The sequence below is a fragment of the Urocitellus parryii genome, chromosome 7 (assembly GCF_045843805.1).
Source record: "Urocitellus parryii isolate mUroPar1 chromosome 7, mUroPar1.hap1, whole genome shotgun sequence".
Lineage (NCBI taxonomy): Eukaryota > Metazoa > Chordata > Mammalia > Rodentia > Sciuridae > Urocitellus > Urocitellus parryii.
This window is the reverse complement of record NC_135537.1, coordinates 151,127,151-151,149,234: the sequence shown is the minus strand read 5'-3', so window position 1 is coordinate 151,149,234 and position 22,084 is coordinate 151,127,151. Positions and strand designations below refer to the sequence as shown.

Sequence of the window (22,084 nt, the reverse complement as noted above, 5' to 3'; positions counted from 1 at the left end):
TGGCACATTCCTGTATTCCCATCTACTCTGGTGGCGGAGGCAGGAGGATCACAAGTTCAAGGCCAGCCAAGACAACTTAGCGGATCCTGACCTCAAAATTTTTAAAAAGTGAAAAAGAGCTGGGAGGTAGCTCAATAATAAAGAGAGTGCTCTTGGGTTCAATCCCCAAACAACTACCACCATACATTTCACATGCATATACAAACTGAGCCGAGTGTGGTGGCACATGTAATCCCAGAGGCTTGGGAGGTGGAGGTAGGAGCATCAAGAGTTCAAAGCCAGCCTCAGCAACTCAGCAAGAAGGCCCTATGCAACTCAGTCAGACCCCTGTATCTAAATAAAATAAAAAATAGGGCTGAGGATGTGGCTTAGTGGTAAAGAGCCTCTGGGTTCAATCCCCAGTCCAAAAGAAACACTAACACATGTACATCCCAGGAGAGTAAGCTTTTCATTCTCTGAATATTAGTGGCATATTTACCTTCTATTCATGACCCTACCACAAAATAAATATGGCAATTTTATTATTTTGAGAAAAAATAATGAAATTCAGAGATAGAAAGTAGAACAGTAGTTACCAAGGAATTGGAGAGAGGAATAATGAGAAGTAATTGTTTAGTGAGTATAATATTTCAGTTTGGGATAATGAAAAAAGTAGTGGAGATTGATAGTGGTGACAGCTGCATAATATAATGTACTTAATACCACAGAACTGTACACTTAGAAATAGTTAATCGCCCCTTTAATCCAAGTGGCTCAGGAGGCTGAGGCAGGAGAATTCCAAGTTCAAAGCCAGCCTCCGCACTTAATGAGGCTCTAAGCAACTTAGCAAAACCCTGTCTCAAAATAAAAAATAAAAAGGGCTGGGGATGTGGTTCAGTAGTAAGCGTCCCTGGGTTCAATCCCCAATACCAAAAAATAAATAAATAAATAAAAGTAAAATGGAGAGTTTTACATTATTTAAATCTTACCACAATTTAAAAAAAGTCAAGCAAAGAATTACCGTATGACCCAGAATTTCCACTACTAGGTACATAATCAAAAGAAATGAAAACAGGAACACAGATACTTATACACCTATGACTATTCAATAGCCAAAAGGTGAAAACAACCCAAGAGTCAATCAACCAACAAAAACAGATACATAAATTGCAGTATACATATGCAATGGAAGATTATTCAGCCATAAAAAAAGAATGACATTGACACATGCTGCCTGAATGAACCCTGGACACATGCTAAATAAAACAAAACTCAAACACAGTATGATTTCACTCACATGAAATATTTAGATAAGTAAATTCAGAGAGACAGATTAGAGGTCACCATGGACCGGGGAAAGGGAGAAATGGAGAATTATTGCTTAATGGGTCAAGACTTTGAGGCAATGAAAGTTTTAGAAATGATGATATGGTTGTACAACATTGCAAATATAATTAATGACACAAGTGAACAATATGGATAAAATGACAAATTTTGGTATATTTATTGCCACAAAGAGGAGTATAAAGTGTTTGTACAGATGCTGGAAAGATCATCATTCAAGAGAAATACTAACTAAAACCACAATGAGATACTGTTATACACACTAGAACAGCTAAAACTCAAAAAAGTGAACATACCAAGTACTAGCATTAATTTGGAGGAAAAAGAACTCTCATACATTCCTGGTTTAAAATGTAAAATGATTCAACTACAGTTTGGCAATTAGTTAAAAAGTTAAACACACATCTACTAATATGATCTAGCCATTCTATAACTATTTATCCAAGCAAAAATAAAGCTTCAGTTCTTCAAAGACTTGTACACAAATATTCATAGGAGCTTTTCATGTAATAGCAAAAAACAATACCACATGTCCATCAACAGGTAGATAGACAAATCATGGCTTATGAATGCAGTGAAACACTATTCAGCAATAAAAAGGACTACTACTGATAAAACGTAGATGAAGCTCAAAATAATTTTTTTTATTTCACTTCTGTCTTTTTTTATTTTTATTTATCAATTGATTGATTGATTGTGGTGCTCAGAATTAAACCCAGGGCCTTATGCATGCAAGGCAAACACTCTAGAACTGAGCTATCTCCCCAGCCCCTCAAAATAATTTTACCAAGTGAAAATAGTCAAACACATAACAGTAACAGTACATATTGTATTATTTCATTTGTATAAAATTCAAAAAAAAAAACTTATCTATAGAGCATAAACCAAGTTGGTGGTTTCCTGGTAACTACAAGAGGGAAGGCACAAGAAAATTTGGGGGAATAATAGGTATATTCAATAACCTGAATACAGTGATAGTTTTACAAGTATATACTTATATCAAAACGTATTCAACTGAAAGAAAACGTCAAAATGTATATTTTAAACAATTCTACCTAATAAAAATGACTAGCAAAATAAAAACAAAATGAAGTCAATAATTATAAGCAATACTACCAATGCTAAAAATCAAGGGGGTCAAAAAAAGTTGGATCAGAAAGATGGTATCAAAAAAAAAAAAAGAGAGAAGATACAAATAGAAAAAGATGAAAAAAAACAGGTATAGCTGGATGAGTAAGAGAGACCTTGGCTGAAAATACATCTAATGTTCCCACCTTTTAATGTGGAAACCAACCCATGGGTTGAGCACTGGCATGGAGATGAGTACAGTCCTGGTCTGTCACCAAACTACTGGCTGATTTTAGACACATCTATTCCTAAATCTGGACCTTGTACATAAAACACATGCCTAGAAATTCAGAAGGCTGAGGGAGGAGGATGGCAAGTTCCAAGCCAGCCTCAGTAATTTAGCAAGACCTGCTCAAAATAAAATAAAAAAGGCTATGGTGTGGCTCAGTGGTAGGCTGCCTCTGGGTTCAATTCCTAGTATGGGGCAGGGGTAGGAGGGAGCATGGACCTTTGTTTTATTCAGTGACACAAATATCTGTACCATCAGTCAAATTTCCATGATCAATAAACAAAGATGGAATGGGGGAAAAGGAAACACTGTTGGTTACAATCTGGTGAACACTTGCTCCAGTCATTAAATCAACTTCCTCCAGCGTTGTTAATTCCTCTAATGATTCAGTGGTAGCAAGATACAAATTAAGCAAAAACACTGACTACCAACATCCCCCTTCAACAGTGCCTTATTTTTTTCTTATATTACATTTGTCCTAAAAGGTTTTTTTGGTACTGGGGATTGAACTTGGGGGCACTCAAACACTGAGTCACATCCCCAGCCCTATTTTGTATTTTATTTAGAGACAGGGGTCTCACTGAGTTGCCTAGAGCCTCACTTTTGCTGAGGCTGGCTTTGAATTCACGATCCTCTGCCTGAGCCTCCTGAGCCACTGGGATTATAGGTATGCACCACTGCATGTGGCCTCTCCTGAAAGTTTTTTATGTTTGCTTTTTCTCTTCCCACTCTCTCCCATCAGGTTTTCATCCTCACTATTCCACTAAGTCTTCACCAGGTCACCAATAACCTATCCATTTTGAAATCCAATGACTGATTCCCAAGTCAGAACCATAAAACACAACTAAATAGTATTAGGCTCTTGCTTGGTCTCTTTTGCTCACCTCCTCCTGACCTCTAAATGGTTAGAATGCCCCAGAGTTCAGACCTAAATTCTGTTCCCACAGGAGATAATTTGAGTGTTCCCATCTAGTTTCTCCATTTTAAATACGATCTAAATGCTGATTATATTGGTCTCTCTAACCTCCCCTTACTCAAGACTTACTTTTGCCAGGCATGGTGGTGCACACCTATAATCCCAGCACCTTGGGAGGTGGACACAGGAGGATCACAAATTTGAGACAGCCGATTACAGAAGAAAAAAATTAAAAAAGAATTGAGATGTAACTCAGTGGTAGAGTATCCCTGGGTTCAATCCCCAGTACTGAGGGAGGGGGGGAAAAGTCAAAGCTGAAGGAATAGATCTAGGACCCATATACAGAGGATAACAAAAACCTGCAAAAAATAATCATTTCCCAAAGTAGACACATTTTTCCAGAAACCTCAGAATAGAGAAAGCCAGCATCAATATATAAGAAATGAATGTGCATTCCTGTAATTCCAGCAACTTGGGAGGCTAAGGCAAGTTTGAAGCAAGTCTCAGCAACTTAGCAGACCCTATCTCAAAATAAAAATTAAAATGGCTAGGGGTATATCTCAGAGTAGAGCAAGCCTGGGTTCAAATCCCAGTACCCCCCCCAAAAAAGGCACTTAAGAGACAGAAGGAATGTAACAAAAAAAGATTCAAGGATGTATAAACTAATAATCAGAGATCATAAGCATACAAGACCTTCATTAAAAGGAACTGAGTCCAGATTTACACTCTACCAATTAATGAGCTATGGTGATGGAGGTATATCACTTAACCTCTCAGGCTACAGTTCCACTATTTATAAAACAAATGCTATGTGTATTGGTTGATGTTTTAACAACCAGAAGTATATAATACCTTACAAGTGGATGATGCTTTATAATCTCTGAATTTCTTTTAGCTTTATCCATTTAATGCCTAACCACCCTGTGAGGCAGATTGTGTTATCTGAATCCTATAGCTGAGGAAACAAGGCTAACAGATTTAATTCTCTCCTTTTATCAGTGTGAGAACATCATATGTTGTAACCTAGCTCTACTAGAAGCACATGGTGTAGAGGCAAAGGACAGACTCTAAAGTCTTATTGGGTTCAAACCTAGGTCCAACATTTGCTGTATGTGTGACTGGAAGAATTATTGAAGTGGTACAAATATTATTCTTGACAAAGGGATATTTATCTTTTTTAGGCAAGAATAAGGAAACAAATTTTCAGGTGAAGAGCACATTAGAAGGCTTTGATTTTCTCAGTAAAGGAATATCTCAAAGAGTAATGTGAGCAAGACATTTTTCAACTGTGCTCTGCAAATGTCTTCCTGCATCCCCACAATCAAAATAAGTTCTTCTGTTTTATATCTTGAGCTTTCCCACAATTTTAAGGGATTCCCTTGTATTCAAGTGATAGTTACCCCCACCCCCCACCCCCGCCTTGGTACTATGCTACCTTCTTATTTTGAGACAGGTTCTCATTAAATTGTGGTGGTAGCCTTGAACTTGTGATCCTCATGCCTCAGCCTCCAGAGTCACTGGAATTATAGGTGTGCACCACTGCACTCAGCTTGTATTCAATTTTAAAACCACTAGATTATATCCATCTCTATGGTCTCTTGTAAGATTATAATGTGATTCTCTCAGATTTAAGCTCTTGCAAAAAAGGCACTTTGTCATTTATCTTAGTATTCCTCAACCCCAAACATAATGCAGGTAAACATTTTACAAGTATTTGTTAAATGTATAGAGAAGTTAATAATTTAAATATATTAAAATTACAGTGAACTTTATTTCCAGAAGCACTATTTATCTCCATACAAATTGGCTGTATATTAAAGAATCTTCATTTAAAAGACATTTTTTAAAAGGACTCAAAATGTAAAATAAGAAAAAAAAAAAAACATGGAAATGGTTGATCCCTACAGAAGATCATACATAAACTGAACGCATTTAAAAAGAAATACAACTTACCCTAATACAGCTGAAACAACAAAGCTTGGAGCAATGAGGACACAGGCGAGCATCCCGCAATTTTTCCATACAAATGAAGCATCGGAAAACCTCAGCAATGCTCTTAAAATAATAAAAAAAGACATAAAGTCCCAAGATAAGCCTACTGAATCAAAAGTTCAAAACATGCTAAAAATAATTCACTGAACATTTACATTTATTCTGGGCTAACACCTCAGTTTTAACTATATTCCCAATCAGAAATTAGCTAGTCAAGGCTCAGGGTGCCTCAGAATATCTCCTGGAAATTGGGGGTCGGGGGATTGTGGTTTTTGTGGGTTTTTTTTAAGCTTGACAATGAATCTGTTCTAAGGAAAATGTATGAAATGCAAAGATTATCTAAAAATGTTTTCAACGAAAGATTAATAATAATGGCAAGAATCTAGCTATAGCCCCAGTGTCCAAATATTAAGTAAATTATAGTAATTATAGGACAGAGTCACTAAAAATATTTCTTGACTAATGGACATGGTGGTCCACCCAGCTTCTTAGGAGGCTGAGACACAAGAATCAAAAGTTCAAGGCCAGACTGGACAATTTAGCAAGACCCTCTCAAAAAAGGGATAAGGAATATAGCTCAGCAGTAGAGTCCCCGGAGGTTTAACCCCCAGTACCACAAAATAAATTAAAAAAAAAAAAAAATACAGGAGTAAGGGAGAATGCAGTATGTGGCTCAGGGGTACAGCACTTGCCTAGCATGTGCTAGACCCTAGTTTAAATCCCTAGTACTGCAAAAAGAAAAACAAGTGTGTTTGATTTAATGATACAGAAAAAATGCTTATGATCTATCATGCTAAAAAAAAAAAAAAGCAGTCTGTGTGACTAATATAATGTACAATATGAACTGTTTATTTTTTCTGCAGTTTCCCCAAAGGGAAATTGCTTTTATAATTAAGAAGACAAACACTAACAAGCACAGTGGTGCAGGTCTGTAATCCCAGTGACTCCTGAGGCTGAAGGAGGAGGATTGCAAGTTCAAGGCCAGTCTTGGCAATTTAGTGAAACCCTAAGCAGCTTAGAGAGATTCTGTCTCCAAAAAAAAAAAAAAAAAAAAATGTATAAGGGGCTGGGGATGTAGCTCAGTGATAAAATGCCCCTGGGTTCAATCTCCAGTGCCAAAAAAAAGGAAAACATTTTAGAAAAACATGAATCCCATTGGCAGTGTATTTTGATCCAGAAATAAACAAATTCATAATCCAGAAATATGATTTTCTGTCCTGACACTGTGACCAACTAATATTTAAGACTGAGAATCTACCCCCTACTAAAAATTATGGTGGCAATTATTTGGGGCCTTAGAAAAAAACAACTTGTAAATTGAACGCTATTATCTTTGCAAACCTCAGTTGAATCAATTTAGGAAGCAACTGACAAAACAAGGAAACGCATAAAATGGGTTTTTTTTGTTTGTTTGACAGGACTGACATTTAATTTTATTCCATTTCGGAAGAATTAAACTCTCCTAAAACAAGGAAATTTTACAAAACTTTTATAATACTTTCACTTGGGGAATTAAGGAGAAAATTACTCATGAGTTTAATCATAAATGCAGGAATAGAACTTGTAAGATGCAGACTTTTAGCTCACTGGGGGTGGTCAAAAAGATCACTAGAAGAACTGGAGGGGTCCAAAATACAGTTACCCTTATCAAGAAGCAAGGATTTCTTATTTCAGTATTTGAAAGGTTCAAAATTAGGCAATCATTATGTAATTATGCCCATGGTAATTGTGCCCATGAGGACTTATGAAAATATCCCAACCATGTGAAATCACAGCTTACAAGAATCAGATGTGAAAGTCTGTTCTAGATGCTACGGTCAAATAAGACAGTAGGAAATATATAATGTATATCTCAATCTAGGAAAGGCAGAAGCCTGCGAAATCTAACACAGGGAGGGAAAAATGATTATCCATTCGGAGCGAGATGTGGATGCGCTCTCCAGTACAAGTAGTAGTGGCGAGTAGCAAGGCACGTCTATCTGATGAATTTGCAGTTTTGTTCTGCACAGGTTGTATTTTGCAAATACTCGGTGGCGATAAGTACAGGGGCCGAGATATCCTGAAAACACCAGAATACGCAGCACCTGACTGCGGAACAGTCTTGAGTAGGAGAAACCCAAAGGGTTGCAGAACGAGCACCGGGCCAGCGCTCCACGCAGCGGCAACCACCGCAAGGGGTAGGGGGACGCCTACCAGAAGGATGTCGAGGGAATGGCGCCCCGAATAAAAAACGCTCACAAGGTGGCGGGGGAGACTAACCACCACCCTCCACAACCCCCCCTCACCTCCACACTCTGTTCATCCATTGCCTCCGGCTCTCGGCGGGGCCCCCGGCGACCCGCGGAGTCCGTGGTTTGCCCTGTTAGGCGCTGGCCCGAGGTCGCCAGGTCAAATCAGCAAGAACAGCCTGGGCCCGAGTCAGGGGGCTCCGACAACTGCCCAACCTGCGCGCCCCATAGCTTCAGGTTCTGTACGGGCTACCCCCATTTCGCCATTTTTATCCGCGAGCCCGCCTTGGGGAACAGAGGTAGAGCGAGCGGTGGCCAGAGCTCCTTCCTCCCGCCTCACCCGCCAGCGAGGGACAGCAAGAGCGCCTCGGCCCACGTGACGAGGGCGCGAGCGTATCTGAACTGCCACTGGACCCCGGAGGGCGCTGGTCACAGGCGAAGAAGGCGCCGCAGAGAATTCGCAAACACCAACGGTAACCAGGGCAGCTAGAGCGCGGCAGCCGGGGCAGACGCCGTACGCATGCGCCCAGAACGGGAGAGGAGGAGAAGCGGGCGCGTAGTTCCCGCGGTGCGGGTGCGTACACGAGACTTGACTAGTAGCCGCCGCAGGGTTGCATGCCTTGGGCCGCAAGCTGGCGCCCGTCGCCTTAACTCGTAGCTTCGCCTGGCTCCGCCCGGCTTCAGAGGGGCGGTGCCGCACCAGCCTCAAAAGTTAGCGCGCCAAAAACTAGAGCCACCTGGGGTGATTGTGGAAAACGCTGACTTCAAAGCCATACCCCTAGGTATTCTGACTCCTACTAGATTGTTGGGTGGGTAAGGAAATCGGCATTTTCAGGAACCACTCGCGGTGACCCGCTGCAGATGGTCTGTGGTCAACACCTTTAGAAATCCTCGAATAGAGAATTCCTGGTTAGTAGTTCTTTCTCTGAGAGGAAGCCCGATTCAAAGACTACCTTTCCACCTAGCCCAGTGGAATTGACAAAGCTCCAGTTTGTGAATACTGGAGAGGTGTTTCTCATTTCGCTGGTTGGAGGACAGACCACGAATGAAGACACCTGACCAAACAGCCCAGACTTCCTTTCTTGCCAATTGAGTTGAGCTGTCGCCCTGTAACTACTGAAAAGGATCTCAGCTGTATTCACCTTTCCTATTCGAGGGATCTACTTTCTACATTTTCCTGCCAGAAGAGACACGTGTATTGTAGAAATTTAAGTTGTGAGTCAATGTACATACATAAAATTCCTACCTTGAACCTCATTTTTCCTTTCCGGTTTATTGCAAACAGCTATTTATTAGTACCACAATTTAGAGTATGCATGTAGGGAATTAATAACCTTGAATATGGGTTAGGGTTGTGGTTCAGTGGTGGAGTGCTTGCCTACCTTGTGAGGCACTGGGTTCGATCCTCAGCACATTAAAAATAAATAAATAAAGTTATTGTCCACGAAATAAGTGGACAAATTAAAAAAAAAAAAAACCTAGAATACCACACGTTCAGATTTAAAGTAGTAGACAACAACAAGGTTTTCAATGGCATGATCCACAGACAAGATATGATTAATCTGGGAATGAAAATGCTTTCACTAAAAATAAAAAGTGATGGTTGCTCAACGCTATACTAAAAGATCCACTTTCCATTTTTTAATTGTTATGTGAATTTTACTTCAATTTTACAATTTTTTTGAGCACCAAGGGGCCGTATCCCAGGCCTGTAATCCTAATAGCTCGGAGGCACAGACAGGTGGATCACAAGTTTGAGGCTAGCCTCAGCAATTTAGCAAGGCCTTAGGCTACTTAGTGACAACCTGTCTCAAAAAAAAAAAAAAAAAAGGTATGGGGATATAGCTCATTGGTAAAGCATCCCCGAGTTAAATCCCCAGTGTATGTATGTATATTTTACATATATATATATATTTTTTTAATTGTGAAACAGTACAGTACTTGGGATTCCAAGATTAATGAGAAGTGGTTATTGCTCCTAAAGGACAGTACGGCAGACAAATAAGACAAACTAAAATACATGATAAACACTAAAATAAGTTATATACTTGCCCAAGAAATTAAAAAATGTTTAAGGATTTATTGCACTAGTTCAAAATAATGAAAATTTAGAAAAACCTGGAAAATTAGGGCCCTTAGGTTATAAGCATGAAGTCTGATTCTAGCTAAATTGAGCAAAGAAAAAAATTAGTAGTCAGAAGGCTTTAAAGTTCATCTGCCAAGCACTGGGGTTGGGGAGCCTGTTACCTGTTCTGTCAGAGTCCCTAAAGGCTGGCTGTGGTCCCCTCTCCACAACATAAATCTCCTAACTGCTACTGTATAACTTGTTACATAGTTTAAATGTCTCTCAACAAGGAACTAATCAAAATCATGGTACATCCATTTAACAGTTGTTAAAAAGAATGGTAGATGTGTGATATGTGACATGATAAAGACATTTACAATGAAAAAGAAATTAGCCAAGTGTGATGGTTTACACTTGTAATCCCAGCAATTTGGGAGACTGAGGCAGTAGGATCACAAGTGTGAGGCTCTGAGCAACTCAGACCATGTCTCAAAATAAAAAGTTAAAAGGACTTGGGGATGTAGCTCAGTGGTAAAGAACCCCTGGGTTCAATCCCCAGTATTCTGCCTGGCTCCATGGAGGTGGGGGGGGGGAAAGAAACTAAAAATAGCTGCAGTACAATGTATGTTTATCAACCTGTTTTGTAAAACAAAAATAATTTTGTAAAAATCTAAGTACATGTAGAAATGGTTGAAGAAATTGTACATTATTTTTGGAGAACAGGCATTTTTATACTTTTAATATGTTAAACATTTATTACTTATAACATATATAAAAATACTATAGTCACATAGGAGAAAAGTATAATCTAGATGAGAAATGATATCTAAATTAGCATAGTAAGAATGAAGATAAAGGGCTGGGGTTGTGGCTCAGCGGTAGAGCACTTGCCTAGCATTTGTGAGGACCTGGGTTCAATCCTCAGCACCGCATAAAAATAAATAAACAGGGCTGGGGTTGTGGCTCAGTGGTAGAGCGCTTGCCTAGCATTTGTGAGGCACTGAGTTTGATTCTCAGCACCACATACAAATACTTAAAATAAAGATCCATCAATAACTTTAAAAATATTTTAAATAAATAAATAAACAAAGTAAAGGTATTGTATACAACTAAAAAATAAATTTAAAAAAAGAATGAAGATAAAGTGGAAGTTGGATATTATGAACAATTCAGAAAAAGAACTGTAGGCTTTATTGACTAAGAAGATAATCTTAGTTGTACAGATTTCAATTTCAGCTAACAGAAGAGTGGCCATTAACAAAATAATATGCATTCTGAACATCTTCAATTTGAATCTTCAGGGAGAGAATTTATTGGCAGTATGAATATAGAGCAAGCAGAAGTTATATTTAGGAGTCATCCACAGAGGCTTGAGGCTTGGGAAACGAAAAAATATATTGAAGCAGGGCATACTGGCAGACACCCCTAATCTCAGCTACTTGGGAAGCTAAAGCAGGAGGACCACAAATTTGAGACCTGCCCAGGAAAGTAAGGGAGACACTGTCTACAAAAAAAAAAAAAAAAAAAAAAAAAAAAAAAAAAAAAAAAAAAAGCTGGGGATGTAGTTCAGTGGTAGAATGATTGTTGTGTAAGCATGCCTAGATTCAATCCCTAGTACAGTATTAAAACCAAAGGTTAAAATATATATATGAGAGAGAGAGAGAGAGAGAGAGAGAGAGAGAAATGCAGCAAGAACAATTTTAAGGAGACTGAGGGTTCCACCGCACGACCAGCACGCTGTCTTCAAACAAGAGGTTCAAAGCATAGAAGTAAACTAGTGAGATCAAAATAAACACACAAACTCAATTTACCTTTTTTCTTTGACCAGGTGTGAGACAGCTCTCCCCTCTGGCTCCTGCCTCGTGCCACCCAGTGCCACCCGGTGCCACCCGGTGGGGCAGCAAGGTTTACACAGACTAGCAGGAGAGAGAGAAAAAGAGCACACCAGGGCGTGGCCTTTTATTGGGGAACAAGAAATTCAGGGGAAAATTCCTTCCAATGAAGGTAGAGGGGGACGGCATTCCAAAGTCAGGGTCAGTGATTGGTCTCAGGGTCAATGGTCAGTCACACCCCCACATGGATGGGCACCTAGAGAGGATGGGGATTAGTTCCTAAATAGTTTAGCCAGAACACCTCACACCCAATCAGGGAGGTGCCCAATCACGTGCAAGAATGGCTTCCCACAGAGGGTCAAAACTACCATTTAGAAAACAACTATAAAAGAAATCATAGAAGTAAAGCAGCATAATCTAGTTTTTTTCCTGGACTGTAAGCAAAACCACTTCAATACTAAAAAGAATTCGTTATGACCTCTTTATGATACTACCATTTCTTGAACACCACGGATTAACATCAGAACCCAGAGTCATTCCATGACAAGATGAGATAACATTAATTGCCTGAATTCTGAAGAAAATTAATACCTGATACTAAGGTATAACTTTTCTCTGTAATTAAAAAAAATAAAATATTAAAAATAGACCAGATAATTTTAATGCAGCTATTCTCCCAACCTGTTTGTCAGCTGTTTTAAATTGTTAATTGGAAAATGCTGACAATGAATTTTAAAATCATATAATATAAAAGTATAATTCTATAACCTGCAGATACCTTCCAGGCATTTTTGCATTTTCCCCAGCATTTTCAATGCCTAGCGTTTATTATACACACACACACACACTTTTTTTAAGGCCTACTAAATACAGTACCAAAACTTATGATTAAATTTTTTAATATCTTATTATCCTTCCAACTAGTCTCACACTGAAAAGTTAATTGATTTGGTCAGGGTCACAGCTAGAATTTAAAAATCTAGTACAGTAGTCATCCTCCCTGCCAAGGTGGATGCCTCAAATTACAGATAATACCAAATTCTATATATACTATTTTTTCCTATGTCCTGATGCATTGCATCACCGCTTTGATAGTTAATTTTAGGCAACCTGACTGGATTAAGGAATACATATAGACTAAGGGTGTTTTCATAAGAGATTAGCATGTGAGTCTGGGTGAACAAAGTGAAGATCTTCCTTCATTGTAGATGAGCACCATCCTACTGGCTGGAGGCCAAGATAGATAAATACAGAAACTGAATTAGTCCCTGTACCCAAGAACTGGGATAGACTCTTCTCCTGCCTTGGATATCACAATTCCAAGCTTTTCCACCTCTGGAGTTCAGAACTTATCCCAGCAACTCTCTACCCCTAGGTTCCCAGACTTTTAGCCTTTTAGGAGTTAAACCAGCTTCTCTGGTTTTTAGATAGCCTAATATAAAACTTCTCAGATACCATACATCATGAGTCAATTATCCTAAGAAATCTCCTCTGTACATCTATATGCATATCCTGTTGGTTCTCTCTTTGGAGAACCCTAATACAAATGTGTGATCAGAATATTCAATCTGATAACCCAGAAGGCTATTGAATGACTAAGACAGGTAGTTTATACAATGTGAATACACACGACAAAGGGATGCAGTAGGATGGCACAAGATTTATCACATGAGCCAGAATAATGTGAAACTTAAAACTTACAAATTGTTTATATCCAGAATTTGACAACTATTATTTTTGGACTGCAGTTGACCACAGTTAACCAAAACCATGGAAAACAAAACTGAAGCTAAAAGGGTTAACTACTGTACTTATATCTCAGATGTGACTCCAAAGCCCAATCTTTTTTTTTCTTTACTTTTATTTATTTATTTATATGTGATGCTGAGGATCAAACCCAGTGCTTCACACATGCTAAGCAAGAGCTCAGCAACTGAGCTACAGCCCCAGCCCCCAAAGCCCAATATTAACTATAAAACTGCAGTACCTGCTTCTCTTCTCCCCAATTTGGCATAGCTTCAGCATTTCCATAATAATTTCTTGACTATTCAATAATCTTATTATATAGATATACCATAATTTATTTTCCTATTCACCTACTACTAGCCAGATATACATATGTATTTATTAAGGATAAACCCAGAGCCTCACACATGGTAAGTATATGCACCACCACTGGGCTATACCTTCTATCCCACAATTTTTTTTTGGGGGGGGGGGGAGTTCCAGGGATTGAACTCAGGGGCACTTGACCATTGAGCCATATCCCAGCCCTGTTTTTTTTTTATTTTTATTTTTATTTAGAGACAGGATCTCACTGAGTTGTTTAGTGCCTCGTTTTTGCTGAGGCTGACTTTGAACTCGCAATCCTCCTGCCTCCTCTCGGAGCCACTGGGATTATAGATGTGCGCCAGCGCTCCCAGCCACAATTTTTTTTTTTTTTTTTAATCTGTCCCCATTTTGGATTTTTGTTTGTTTGTTTTTCTGGTGCTGGGGATCAAACCCAGGTCTTCCCACATGCTAGACGGCACTCTACCACTGCTTTCCCAGTCCTGTCCCTACTTTGGACAATTACTTGTTGCCAATAGTTGTTTGAAAATAAGTAGGGAATTTGGCTTACACACACAAAACTGGCAACTATCAGATACATCTACACTTTTTTTTTTTTTTACTGACACAGGGTCTTGCTATGTTGCCCAGGCTATCCTTGAACTTGAAATCCTCCTGCCTTAGTCTCTGGTTAGCTGAGATTATAGGCATGCACAACTACACCTGGCTTTCTTTCATACAAAATGAACAATTTCAGGGTTACGGATGTAGTTCAGGTTAGGGATATAGGATGCATTATGAGGTCCTGGGTTCAATCTTCACTGCTGCAAAAACAAACAAAAAACAGTAAGAAACATAAAATGAAGGAAAACAAAGGGATTGTTGAAATACCACAGGAATAGTCTAACACAGTATTTGCAGAAAAGCTCATGTTGTTCAACATTAGCAGGCAGAAGGAATAGGAAAAAAAAAAGTGAGGCTTTCACAGAAAAGCCAACTTATTACATTAATTAGGTTTAATGAGATTATACATCATATATTAATGGTCTCATCAATAATGATTCCGATCTATAATCAACATTTCAAAAAATGGAAGTTTTTGGGCTGGGGTTGTGGCTCAGTGGTAGAGCACTAGCCTCGAACATGTGAGGTACTGGGTTCAATCCTCAGCACCACATAAAAATAAATAAAGATACTGTGTCCATCTACAACTAAAATTTTTTTTTAAACTGTAAGTTTTATATAAATATATATATAAAATATATATATATAAACAATATGTTGCTTATTCTTTAATTTCTAAATCATACTCATTCACACACTGACTGCCTGAAATATACATATTATTTTATGACAAGGCAGAATATCTACATTATCTCAACTATATAAAAAAAAAAAAAAAAAACGGTCCAAAATAGTGTTAAGGGACTTCCTTGAGTTAAAAATGCAAAACTAAGTATATTGGGCTGGAGATATAGCTCAGTTGGTAGAGTGCCTGCCTCACATGCACAAAGCCCTGGGTTCAAACCCCAGCATCACCAAAAAAAAAAAAAAAAAAAGAAAAGAAAACTGAATATATTTATAAATATATATTTAAATCTTCCATTCCACTTTTCTTTTGGGGGGGAGTGTGGGGGCTAAATTTTATATAGATAATATCTGCTCTTCTATTTCCACTCATATTAAAGACATCACTATCCTGTCACTCAAGCCAAACCTCCTCTCCTTTACCAGTCCCCCACCTCCAATCATCAAGTGTTAACAAAACATCTTCCTAAATTTCTCTGGAATGGATCTCTTCCTTAGTTTCCTTTTGCAAGTCCATTTCTTCATGAGTCTGTTATGTGAGATTTTAATTGCTCTGTCACAGTTTTCTCTTCTTCAGTCAGTGGTGACAGCTAGAAAACAAATGACAAAATTTTTATTTCAAAAATCTTCAAAGACTGTTAAACTCTGCTTCATCATATCAAAAAATTTTATGGCAACAAAAGTTTATTTATTTATTTTTTAAATATTTATTTTTTAATTGTAGTTGGCCACAATACCTTTATTTATTTTTATGTGGTGCTAAGGATCGAACCCAGGGCCTCGCACATACTAGGAGAATACTCTACTGCTGAACTACAACCCCAGCCCCTCCACAAAAGTTTATACTATGCATGTAATCACCAATTTTAGGAAGACAGAGGAAAAAAATAAATATTTCATTATCTACATACAAGTTATTATGATGTTTGAGATTCCAGAGAAATTGCAATACAAAGAAAGATGACCAAGAAATCCAACAATTTTAGAACTAAAGAAAACCAAATAAATCATGATTGTATGTCACATTCTAAAAGTATTTTGAAAAGGAGATGTGAATAAAAATAGTCTCAAAATTTTCTCAGAGAAATAAGAGGCATGGGCTAAACTTGGAAGAATAATTAAAAGGTATTTAACTGCAAATAATAAACATTTCAAAATAGATAAACTATAAAATATATTATCATTGCAAAATAAGTTCTGAAGAAAGAAAGACTTCAAAGCTGACTTAATTTGATAACTTAACCATCTTGAGGAAGTCCTCAAGATTTTCTCCAGTGAAGAAACTTCCTTGAATCAAACCGTGTAATATGATGTATTAAGAACTATATAATGTTATGAACGACCAATAAAAAAAAAAAAAAAAAAGAAACTTCCTAATTACCTACTTCCAAACTTGCCCTCCTCACATCATTGGGATATAAGCCCATTCCTGAACCAATGTGACTAAAAGGAAAATTCACTCGCCTTTCCAATCAAATACGTCCCTAGATCTAAGGATAGGACCAACTTCAACGCAGTCATGCATCTCTGAGGAAAGACATGAATCCCAAGAAAATCTATACTCTGATATATTGGAAGGAAATAGATGATAACAGCCAGCCAACACTATCTACCAAAAGCAGGAAGAAACAAGAGCAAAAGCTAGAAGAAGGAAAACAAGGGAAGTTATATAGAATTTTCACAAAGCACCAAACAGTCTGCATGAAACAAAGGGATATATGGGGAAATAATAGGAGATACAACTTGAATCACTCAAATAGTTACAAATCTGCTTCATTATATAGGTCATCTCTAGAGAGACTGCTAAATCTGGAGCACCCAAGACCTACAGAATCAGAATCTCTAGGGCACTGCTGTCCAATAAAACTTTCCATGATGCTGAAAATATTCTATATCTGTACTGTCCAATTGAGAGGTGAGTAACTTGAATTTTCAATTTCATGTAATTGTTTACATTTATACAGCCACATAATGGCTCTTGGTCAGCCTAGATGTCCAACAGAAGCTACACAAATAGCTGGTGTGACTGACGAACTCCAAAATATTCACATGGATAAAATCATATGCCTTACTGCAACCCAAACAGTTACATATTCACTGAGAACTAACAAGTCTTTCCAAAATATCATTTACTACCATTGATAGGAAATTCTGTCTCAGCACTAAAAATATAAATTTTAAAAAGAATTCTGGGCCAAATTTACTGGGTTATTAACCTGTGAAAATTACTCTGGCTACTAGCCCATAATTGAAATATAATTTAGTACAGAGCTAGCAGATGAATACAGCGCAGGCAGCCCCACTTTGTTCACATACCCACCGCATAGACTATTTTCTGCCATTCCCAGATACAGTATAATACACCATGTTAAGTAGCCTTTACCAATTAGCATCTGAGATAAAAATTTATAGGATATCCTTTACCCATATAATTTAGTTCTACACTTTGATTTCTTCTATAAATAGCCTACATTTTCTTTCTAAACTCCCAATTTTCATTGATAGTAAAGGAAGATGATGCCAAATCCTTCAATTGTCTTAGTCCCTAGGTTAGCAGCTCATATCCTTTTTTCTATTCTAAGGTATCTGAAGACTACATCAGTGATAGAGACTCCCAATTACAAAGATTCCTATACTAAATGAGATGGGGATGGGGAATGGAATGAGAAAATGAAAAGAGAAATGGAAGTTTGGTCCACCCATGCCTGACAACATAATTGAAGGAAAGCAGAATTAAAAGGAAAAAAAAGAGGGCTGGGACTTTTCAGTGCCAGAGCACTTGTCTAGCATGGTTTTGATACTTAGTAGTCAGAGAAAAAAAAAAAAAAAACAGTCACTGTTATTAATGTTTTCTGTCTTCTAAGTCTTATTACTTTTTATAAGAACCAGCAGAGAGGGTACATCCAATAAACTATTGAGTAAGTTCTCTCTTTCACACGGTTAAGTAATACAAAAGAGCATACCTCTTCATTAACCATGTCACATTCATGTCTTATTTTAAAATACAAGGACATAAGAGCAATTACACTTCATACTCAGGGTATCAAGAAAATCTCACCAGGTACAATGGCACATGCCTATAATCCCAGAGGTTTGGGAGGCTGAGGCAGGAGGATCACCAGCCTCAGCAATTTGGTGAGGTCCTTAGCAAATTAACAAGGCCCTAAGCAACTTAGTGAGACCCTTTCTCAAAATAAAAAATAAGGTCTGAGATTGTGGCTCAGAGATAGAGTGTTTGCCTGACATGTGTGAGGCACTGGGTTCAATTCTTAGCACCACAGACCCATAAATAAATAAAATTTAAAAATTCATCAACAACTAATAAAGATATTTTAAATAAATAAATTAATTAAAATAAAAAATAAAAAGGGCTGGTAATATAGATCAGTGGTAAACTGTCCCAAATTAAAATCCCAGTACTTCCCCGCAAAAAAAAAAAAAAAAAAAAGAATCTCAATTTCGTAATACCCTGAGTTTGGTCCAGCACCAAGAAAGAAAGAAGAAAAATAAATAAATAAATAAATAAATAAATAAATAAATAATCTCATTTATATCTATAGTTCAAACTAGCTGCTAAATTTTAAAATCCAAATTACTAAGGGATTTATTTATCTTTTAAAACAACATTCACAGCTAACATTAAACAAATCCAACTTGTCAACTGAACACATTACCTCCAGATCTGTTTGCTTTTGTAGTTCTTCTATCATGGTCACAGTCTTATTCAAAGTAGCATAAATGCGGCTCTTAGTCTCTTTCTGCTCAACAGCAACTGGTTTAAAACGTGCATATAAAGATTGATAGCGAGACTTCATCACTGACAATTCCTTTAGGACAGAAACTGGATTTTTCTACATCAGAAAAAAAATTAATATATGTTAAATCATGAGATGGAAAACTTAGGTTCTTTTTTGAGAATTAAAGCATACAGCTGGGGATGGGGCTCAGTGGTAGCACATATGCCTGGCATGTGTGATGCACTGGGTTCAATTCTCAGCACCACATATAAATACATAATAAAGGTCTATCAACACCTAAAAAAAATATTTTTTTAAAAAAGAGCATACAACACATTCTGTCAATCATTAAATTAAAAACTGTTCACATTTATGCAACCACGTAACAAAGGATTGGAGCTGGGAAAAAATAAGTGTAAGCCCTAGATCCTACTCTCAAGAAAATTATAGCTTAAAAGAACAGAAATAGCCTGTATGTAGGGAAGAGGCTGAGGATATAGCTCAATTGATAGAATGCTTGGCCTTGCATGCACAAAGCCCTGGGTCCAATCCCTACTACCACAAAAAGTAATAATAATAATAATTATAATCATAAAATTATATGACAATATTGTATAATATATAAAATAATGCATGTATATATATATCAATTTTAAGCAGAAAAGATGGTCCCTTTAGATATATACCATATGATGCCTAGTAAACATTAATTAATTACACAGTATTTCTAATATGATTCTATTGGTGTTCAGAAGAAGATTAAAGGCACTATTTGTATTTGTTCCTAAAAGAAAGAAATAACTTGACACACTCCTGTAATTCCAGCTACTCCGGAGGCTAAGGCGAGAAGATCACAAGTCAAAGCTAGCATGGGCAACTTCAGAAGATCCTTAGTCAAAAAAAGGGTTGAGGTTGTATATGGTGGTACACCCCTATAATTCCACCCACTCAGGAGACTGAGGCCAGCTAGGGCTAAGTAACCTAGACCCTTCTAAAAATAAAAAAAGGGCTGGGGGGCTGAGATATAACTCTCAGTTGGTAGAGTACTTGCCTCGCATGCACAAAGCCCTACCACAATTCCAGGTACCTAAAAAATTAATAATAACAATAAGATAACTTGAAGCCACTTATAAAATTCTTGAACACTATCATAGGGCTAAAGTATATGAATATTAATTTATTTTATATACATAAAAATACAAAATTCAGGGCTGGGGCTGGGGCTCAGTGGTAGAGCGCATGAACTGAATGTATGAGGCACTGGGTTAGATCCTCAGCACTACATAAAAATAAATAAATAAAGATATTGTGTCCATCTACAACTAAAAAAAAAAAAACCAAAACTACAAAATTCACGCCAATTCAAACAACCATACTTATAAACTATGTTGGTCCTTCGAATTGTTTTTGCAATATAAATAGCTATTATTTCATAATAAGAAATCAACTAGTTTCTCTCTGCACTTGGTACTATACTTCTTTTCAATAAATCTCGGATGCTTCCAACCGATTGCAAACATTCACTCCCTCTATACCCATCCTCTCTTACTTGGCACATGACTTTATCAAATGCACTGCTATAAAGATAGAAAAGATCCACTAGAAACCCTATTTTCCTGGCTTTTCATGGTAAAATGAAAACATCTATGACTTTCTCAACTTTATTCACCCTAACACTACCACTAACAAATCCTCCCCCTATCCTTCAGAACCTTAAATTTTTCTTTATTTCAATATTTTTTTGGGGGGTGGAGGTTACTAGAGATTGAACTTTAGGGGCACTCAACCACTACACCATATTTCCAGCCCTATTTTGTATTTTATTTAGAGACAGGCTCTTACCAAGTTGCTTAGCACCTTGCTGTTGCTGAGGCTGGCTTTGAAGTCACAATTCTACTGCCTCAGCCTCCTGAACCTCTGGGATTACACACCCAGCTTATCTCAATAATTTTTTTAACATTTCCCTTTATATAGACATAAAAATAGTTATATCTTCCCAGCTTGGGGGGAGGGGATATTAATCCTTTGTCTTGCTTCCATTTTCAGTTTAACACCAATTTATTTTTCTTACTCCATTTAACATCAAGCTTTAGAATTTATTATAATATACTTCCTCAGTTTAATAACAGGTAGGTGCAATGGTACAAAATTACACTTATCCTATATTAGACAACAGTGCCAAAAACATGCATAGGAGAAAACACAGCCTCTTCAACAAATGATGCTGGGAAAACTGGAAATCCATATGCAAAATGAAATTAAACCCCTATCTCTTACCATGCACAAAACTCAACTAAAAATGGATTAATGACTTAGGAATAAAAGCAGAGACCCTGGAGCCGGGGATGTAGCTCAAGCGGTAGCACGCTCGCCTGGCATGCGTGCGGCCCGGGATCAATCCTCAGCACCACATACAAACAAAGATGTTGTGTCCGCCGAAAACTAACAGAAGAAAAAGTAGCCCCTAATCTTCATCATGAGGAATTAGGCCCCAACTTCCTTAATAAGACTCCTTTGGCGCAAGAATTAAAATCAAGAATCAATAAATGGAATGGACTCAAACTAAAAAGTTCTTCTCAGCAAAAGAAACATCTGTGAGATGAATAAAGAGCGTACATCTTGGGAGCAAATCTTGACCCCTCACACATCAGATAGAGCACTAAAAAAATAAATAACCCAATCAATAAATGGGCCAAGGACCTAAACAGACATTTCTCAGAAAATGATGTACAATCAATCAACAAATGTATGAAAAACTGTTCATCATCACTAGCAATTAGGGAAATGCAAATCAAAACCTCAGCCTCACCACCAGCACGCTAGCTTCATACTAGTGGTTCGAAGCATAGAAGTTAACTACTGAGATCAAAATAAACACACATAAATTCAAATTACCTTTTTCTTTGACCAAGTCTGAAATGGCTCTCCCCTCTGGCTCCTGCCTCGAGCCACCCAGTGGGGCAGCGAGGTTTACAGACTAGTAGGAGAGAGAGAGGCAGGGCACGCCAGAGAGTGGCCTTTTATTGGGGAACAAGAAATTCAGGGGAAAATTCCATCCAATGAAGGTCGAGGGGGACAGCATTCCAAGGTCAGGGTCAGTGATTGGTCTCAGGGTCAATGGTCAGTCACACCCCCACACGGATGGGATCTCGCACCTAGAAAGAGTGGGGATTAGTTCCCACACAGTTTAGCCAGAACGACTCACACCCAGTCAGGGAGATGCCCAATCACGTGCAAGAATGGCTTCCCACATATTCCTCCCTTTTCTTCTTCTTTT

At 37.8% G+C, this 22,084-nt stretch overlaps 2 protein-coding genes across 10 annotated transcripts in view; both read right to left on the bottom strand.

Moving 5' to 3' along the window:
- Positions 1-8,303, bottom strand: part of Trim37 (tripartite motif containing 37) — a 183,793-nt gene extending 175,490 nt beyond the window's left edge. For 8 of the 9 annotated variants that reach the window (XM_026407312.2, XM_077800650.1, XM_026407311.2 and 5 more), the window contains exons 1-2: positions 7,874-8,303; positions 5,550-5,651 (exon numbers count right to left, since the gene is read on the bottom strand). In XM_026407312.2, the coding sequence (XP_026263097.2) occupies positions 5,550-5,651; positions 7,874-7,894 (123 nt within the window). In that variant the 5' untranslated portion in view covers positions 7,895-8,303. The remainder of the gene's footprint in view (positions 1-5,549; positions 5,652-7,873) is intronic. The other variant, XM_026407314.2, reaches the window with a different exon arrangement.
- Positions 8,304-11,441: 3,138 nt separating this feature from the next.
- Ska2 (spindle and kinetochore associated complex subunit 2) overlaps positions 11,442-22,084 on the bottom strand; it is a 43,624-nt gene continuing 32,981 nt past the window's right edge. Inside the window, exons 3-4 of the mRNA XM_026407353.2 lie at positions 18,745-18,921; positions 11,442-15,660 (exon numbers count right to left, since the gene is read on the bottom strand). Of these exons, the coding sequence (XP_026263138.2) occupies positions 15,592-15,660; positions 18,745-18,921 (246 nt within the window). The 3' untranslated portion in view covers positions 11,442-15,591. The remainder of the gene's footprint in view (positions 15,661-18,744; positions 18,922-22,084) is intronic.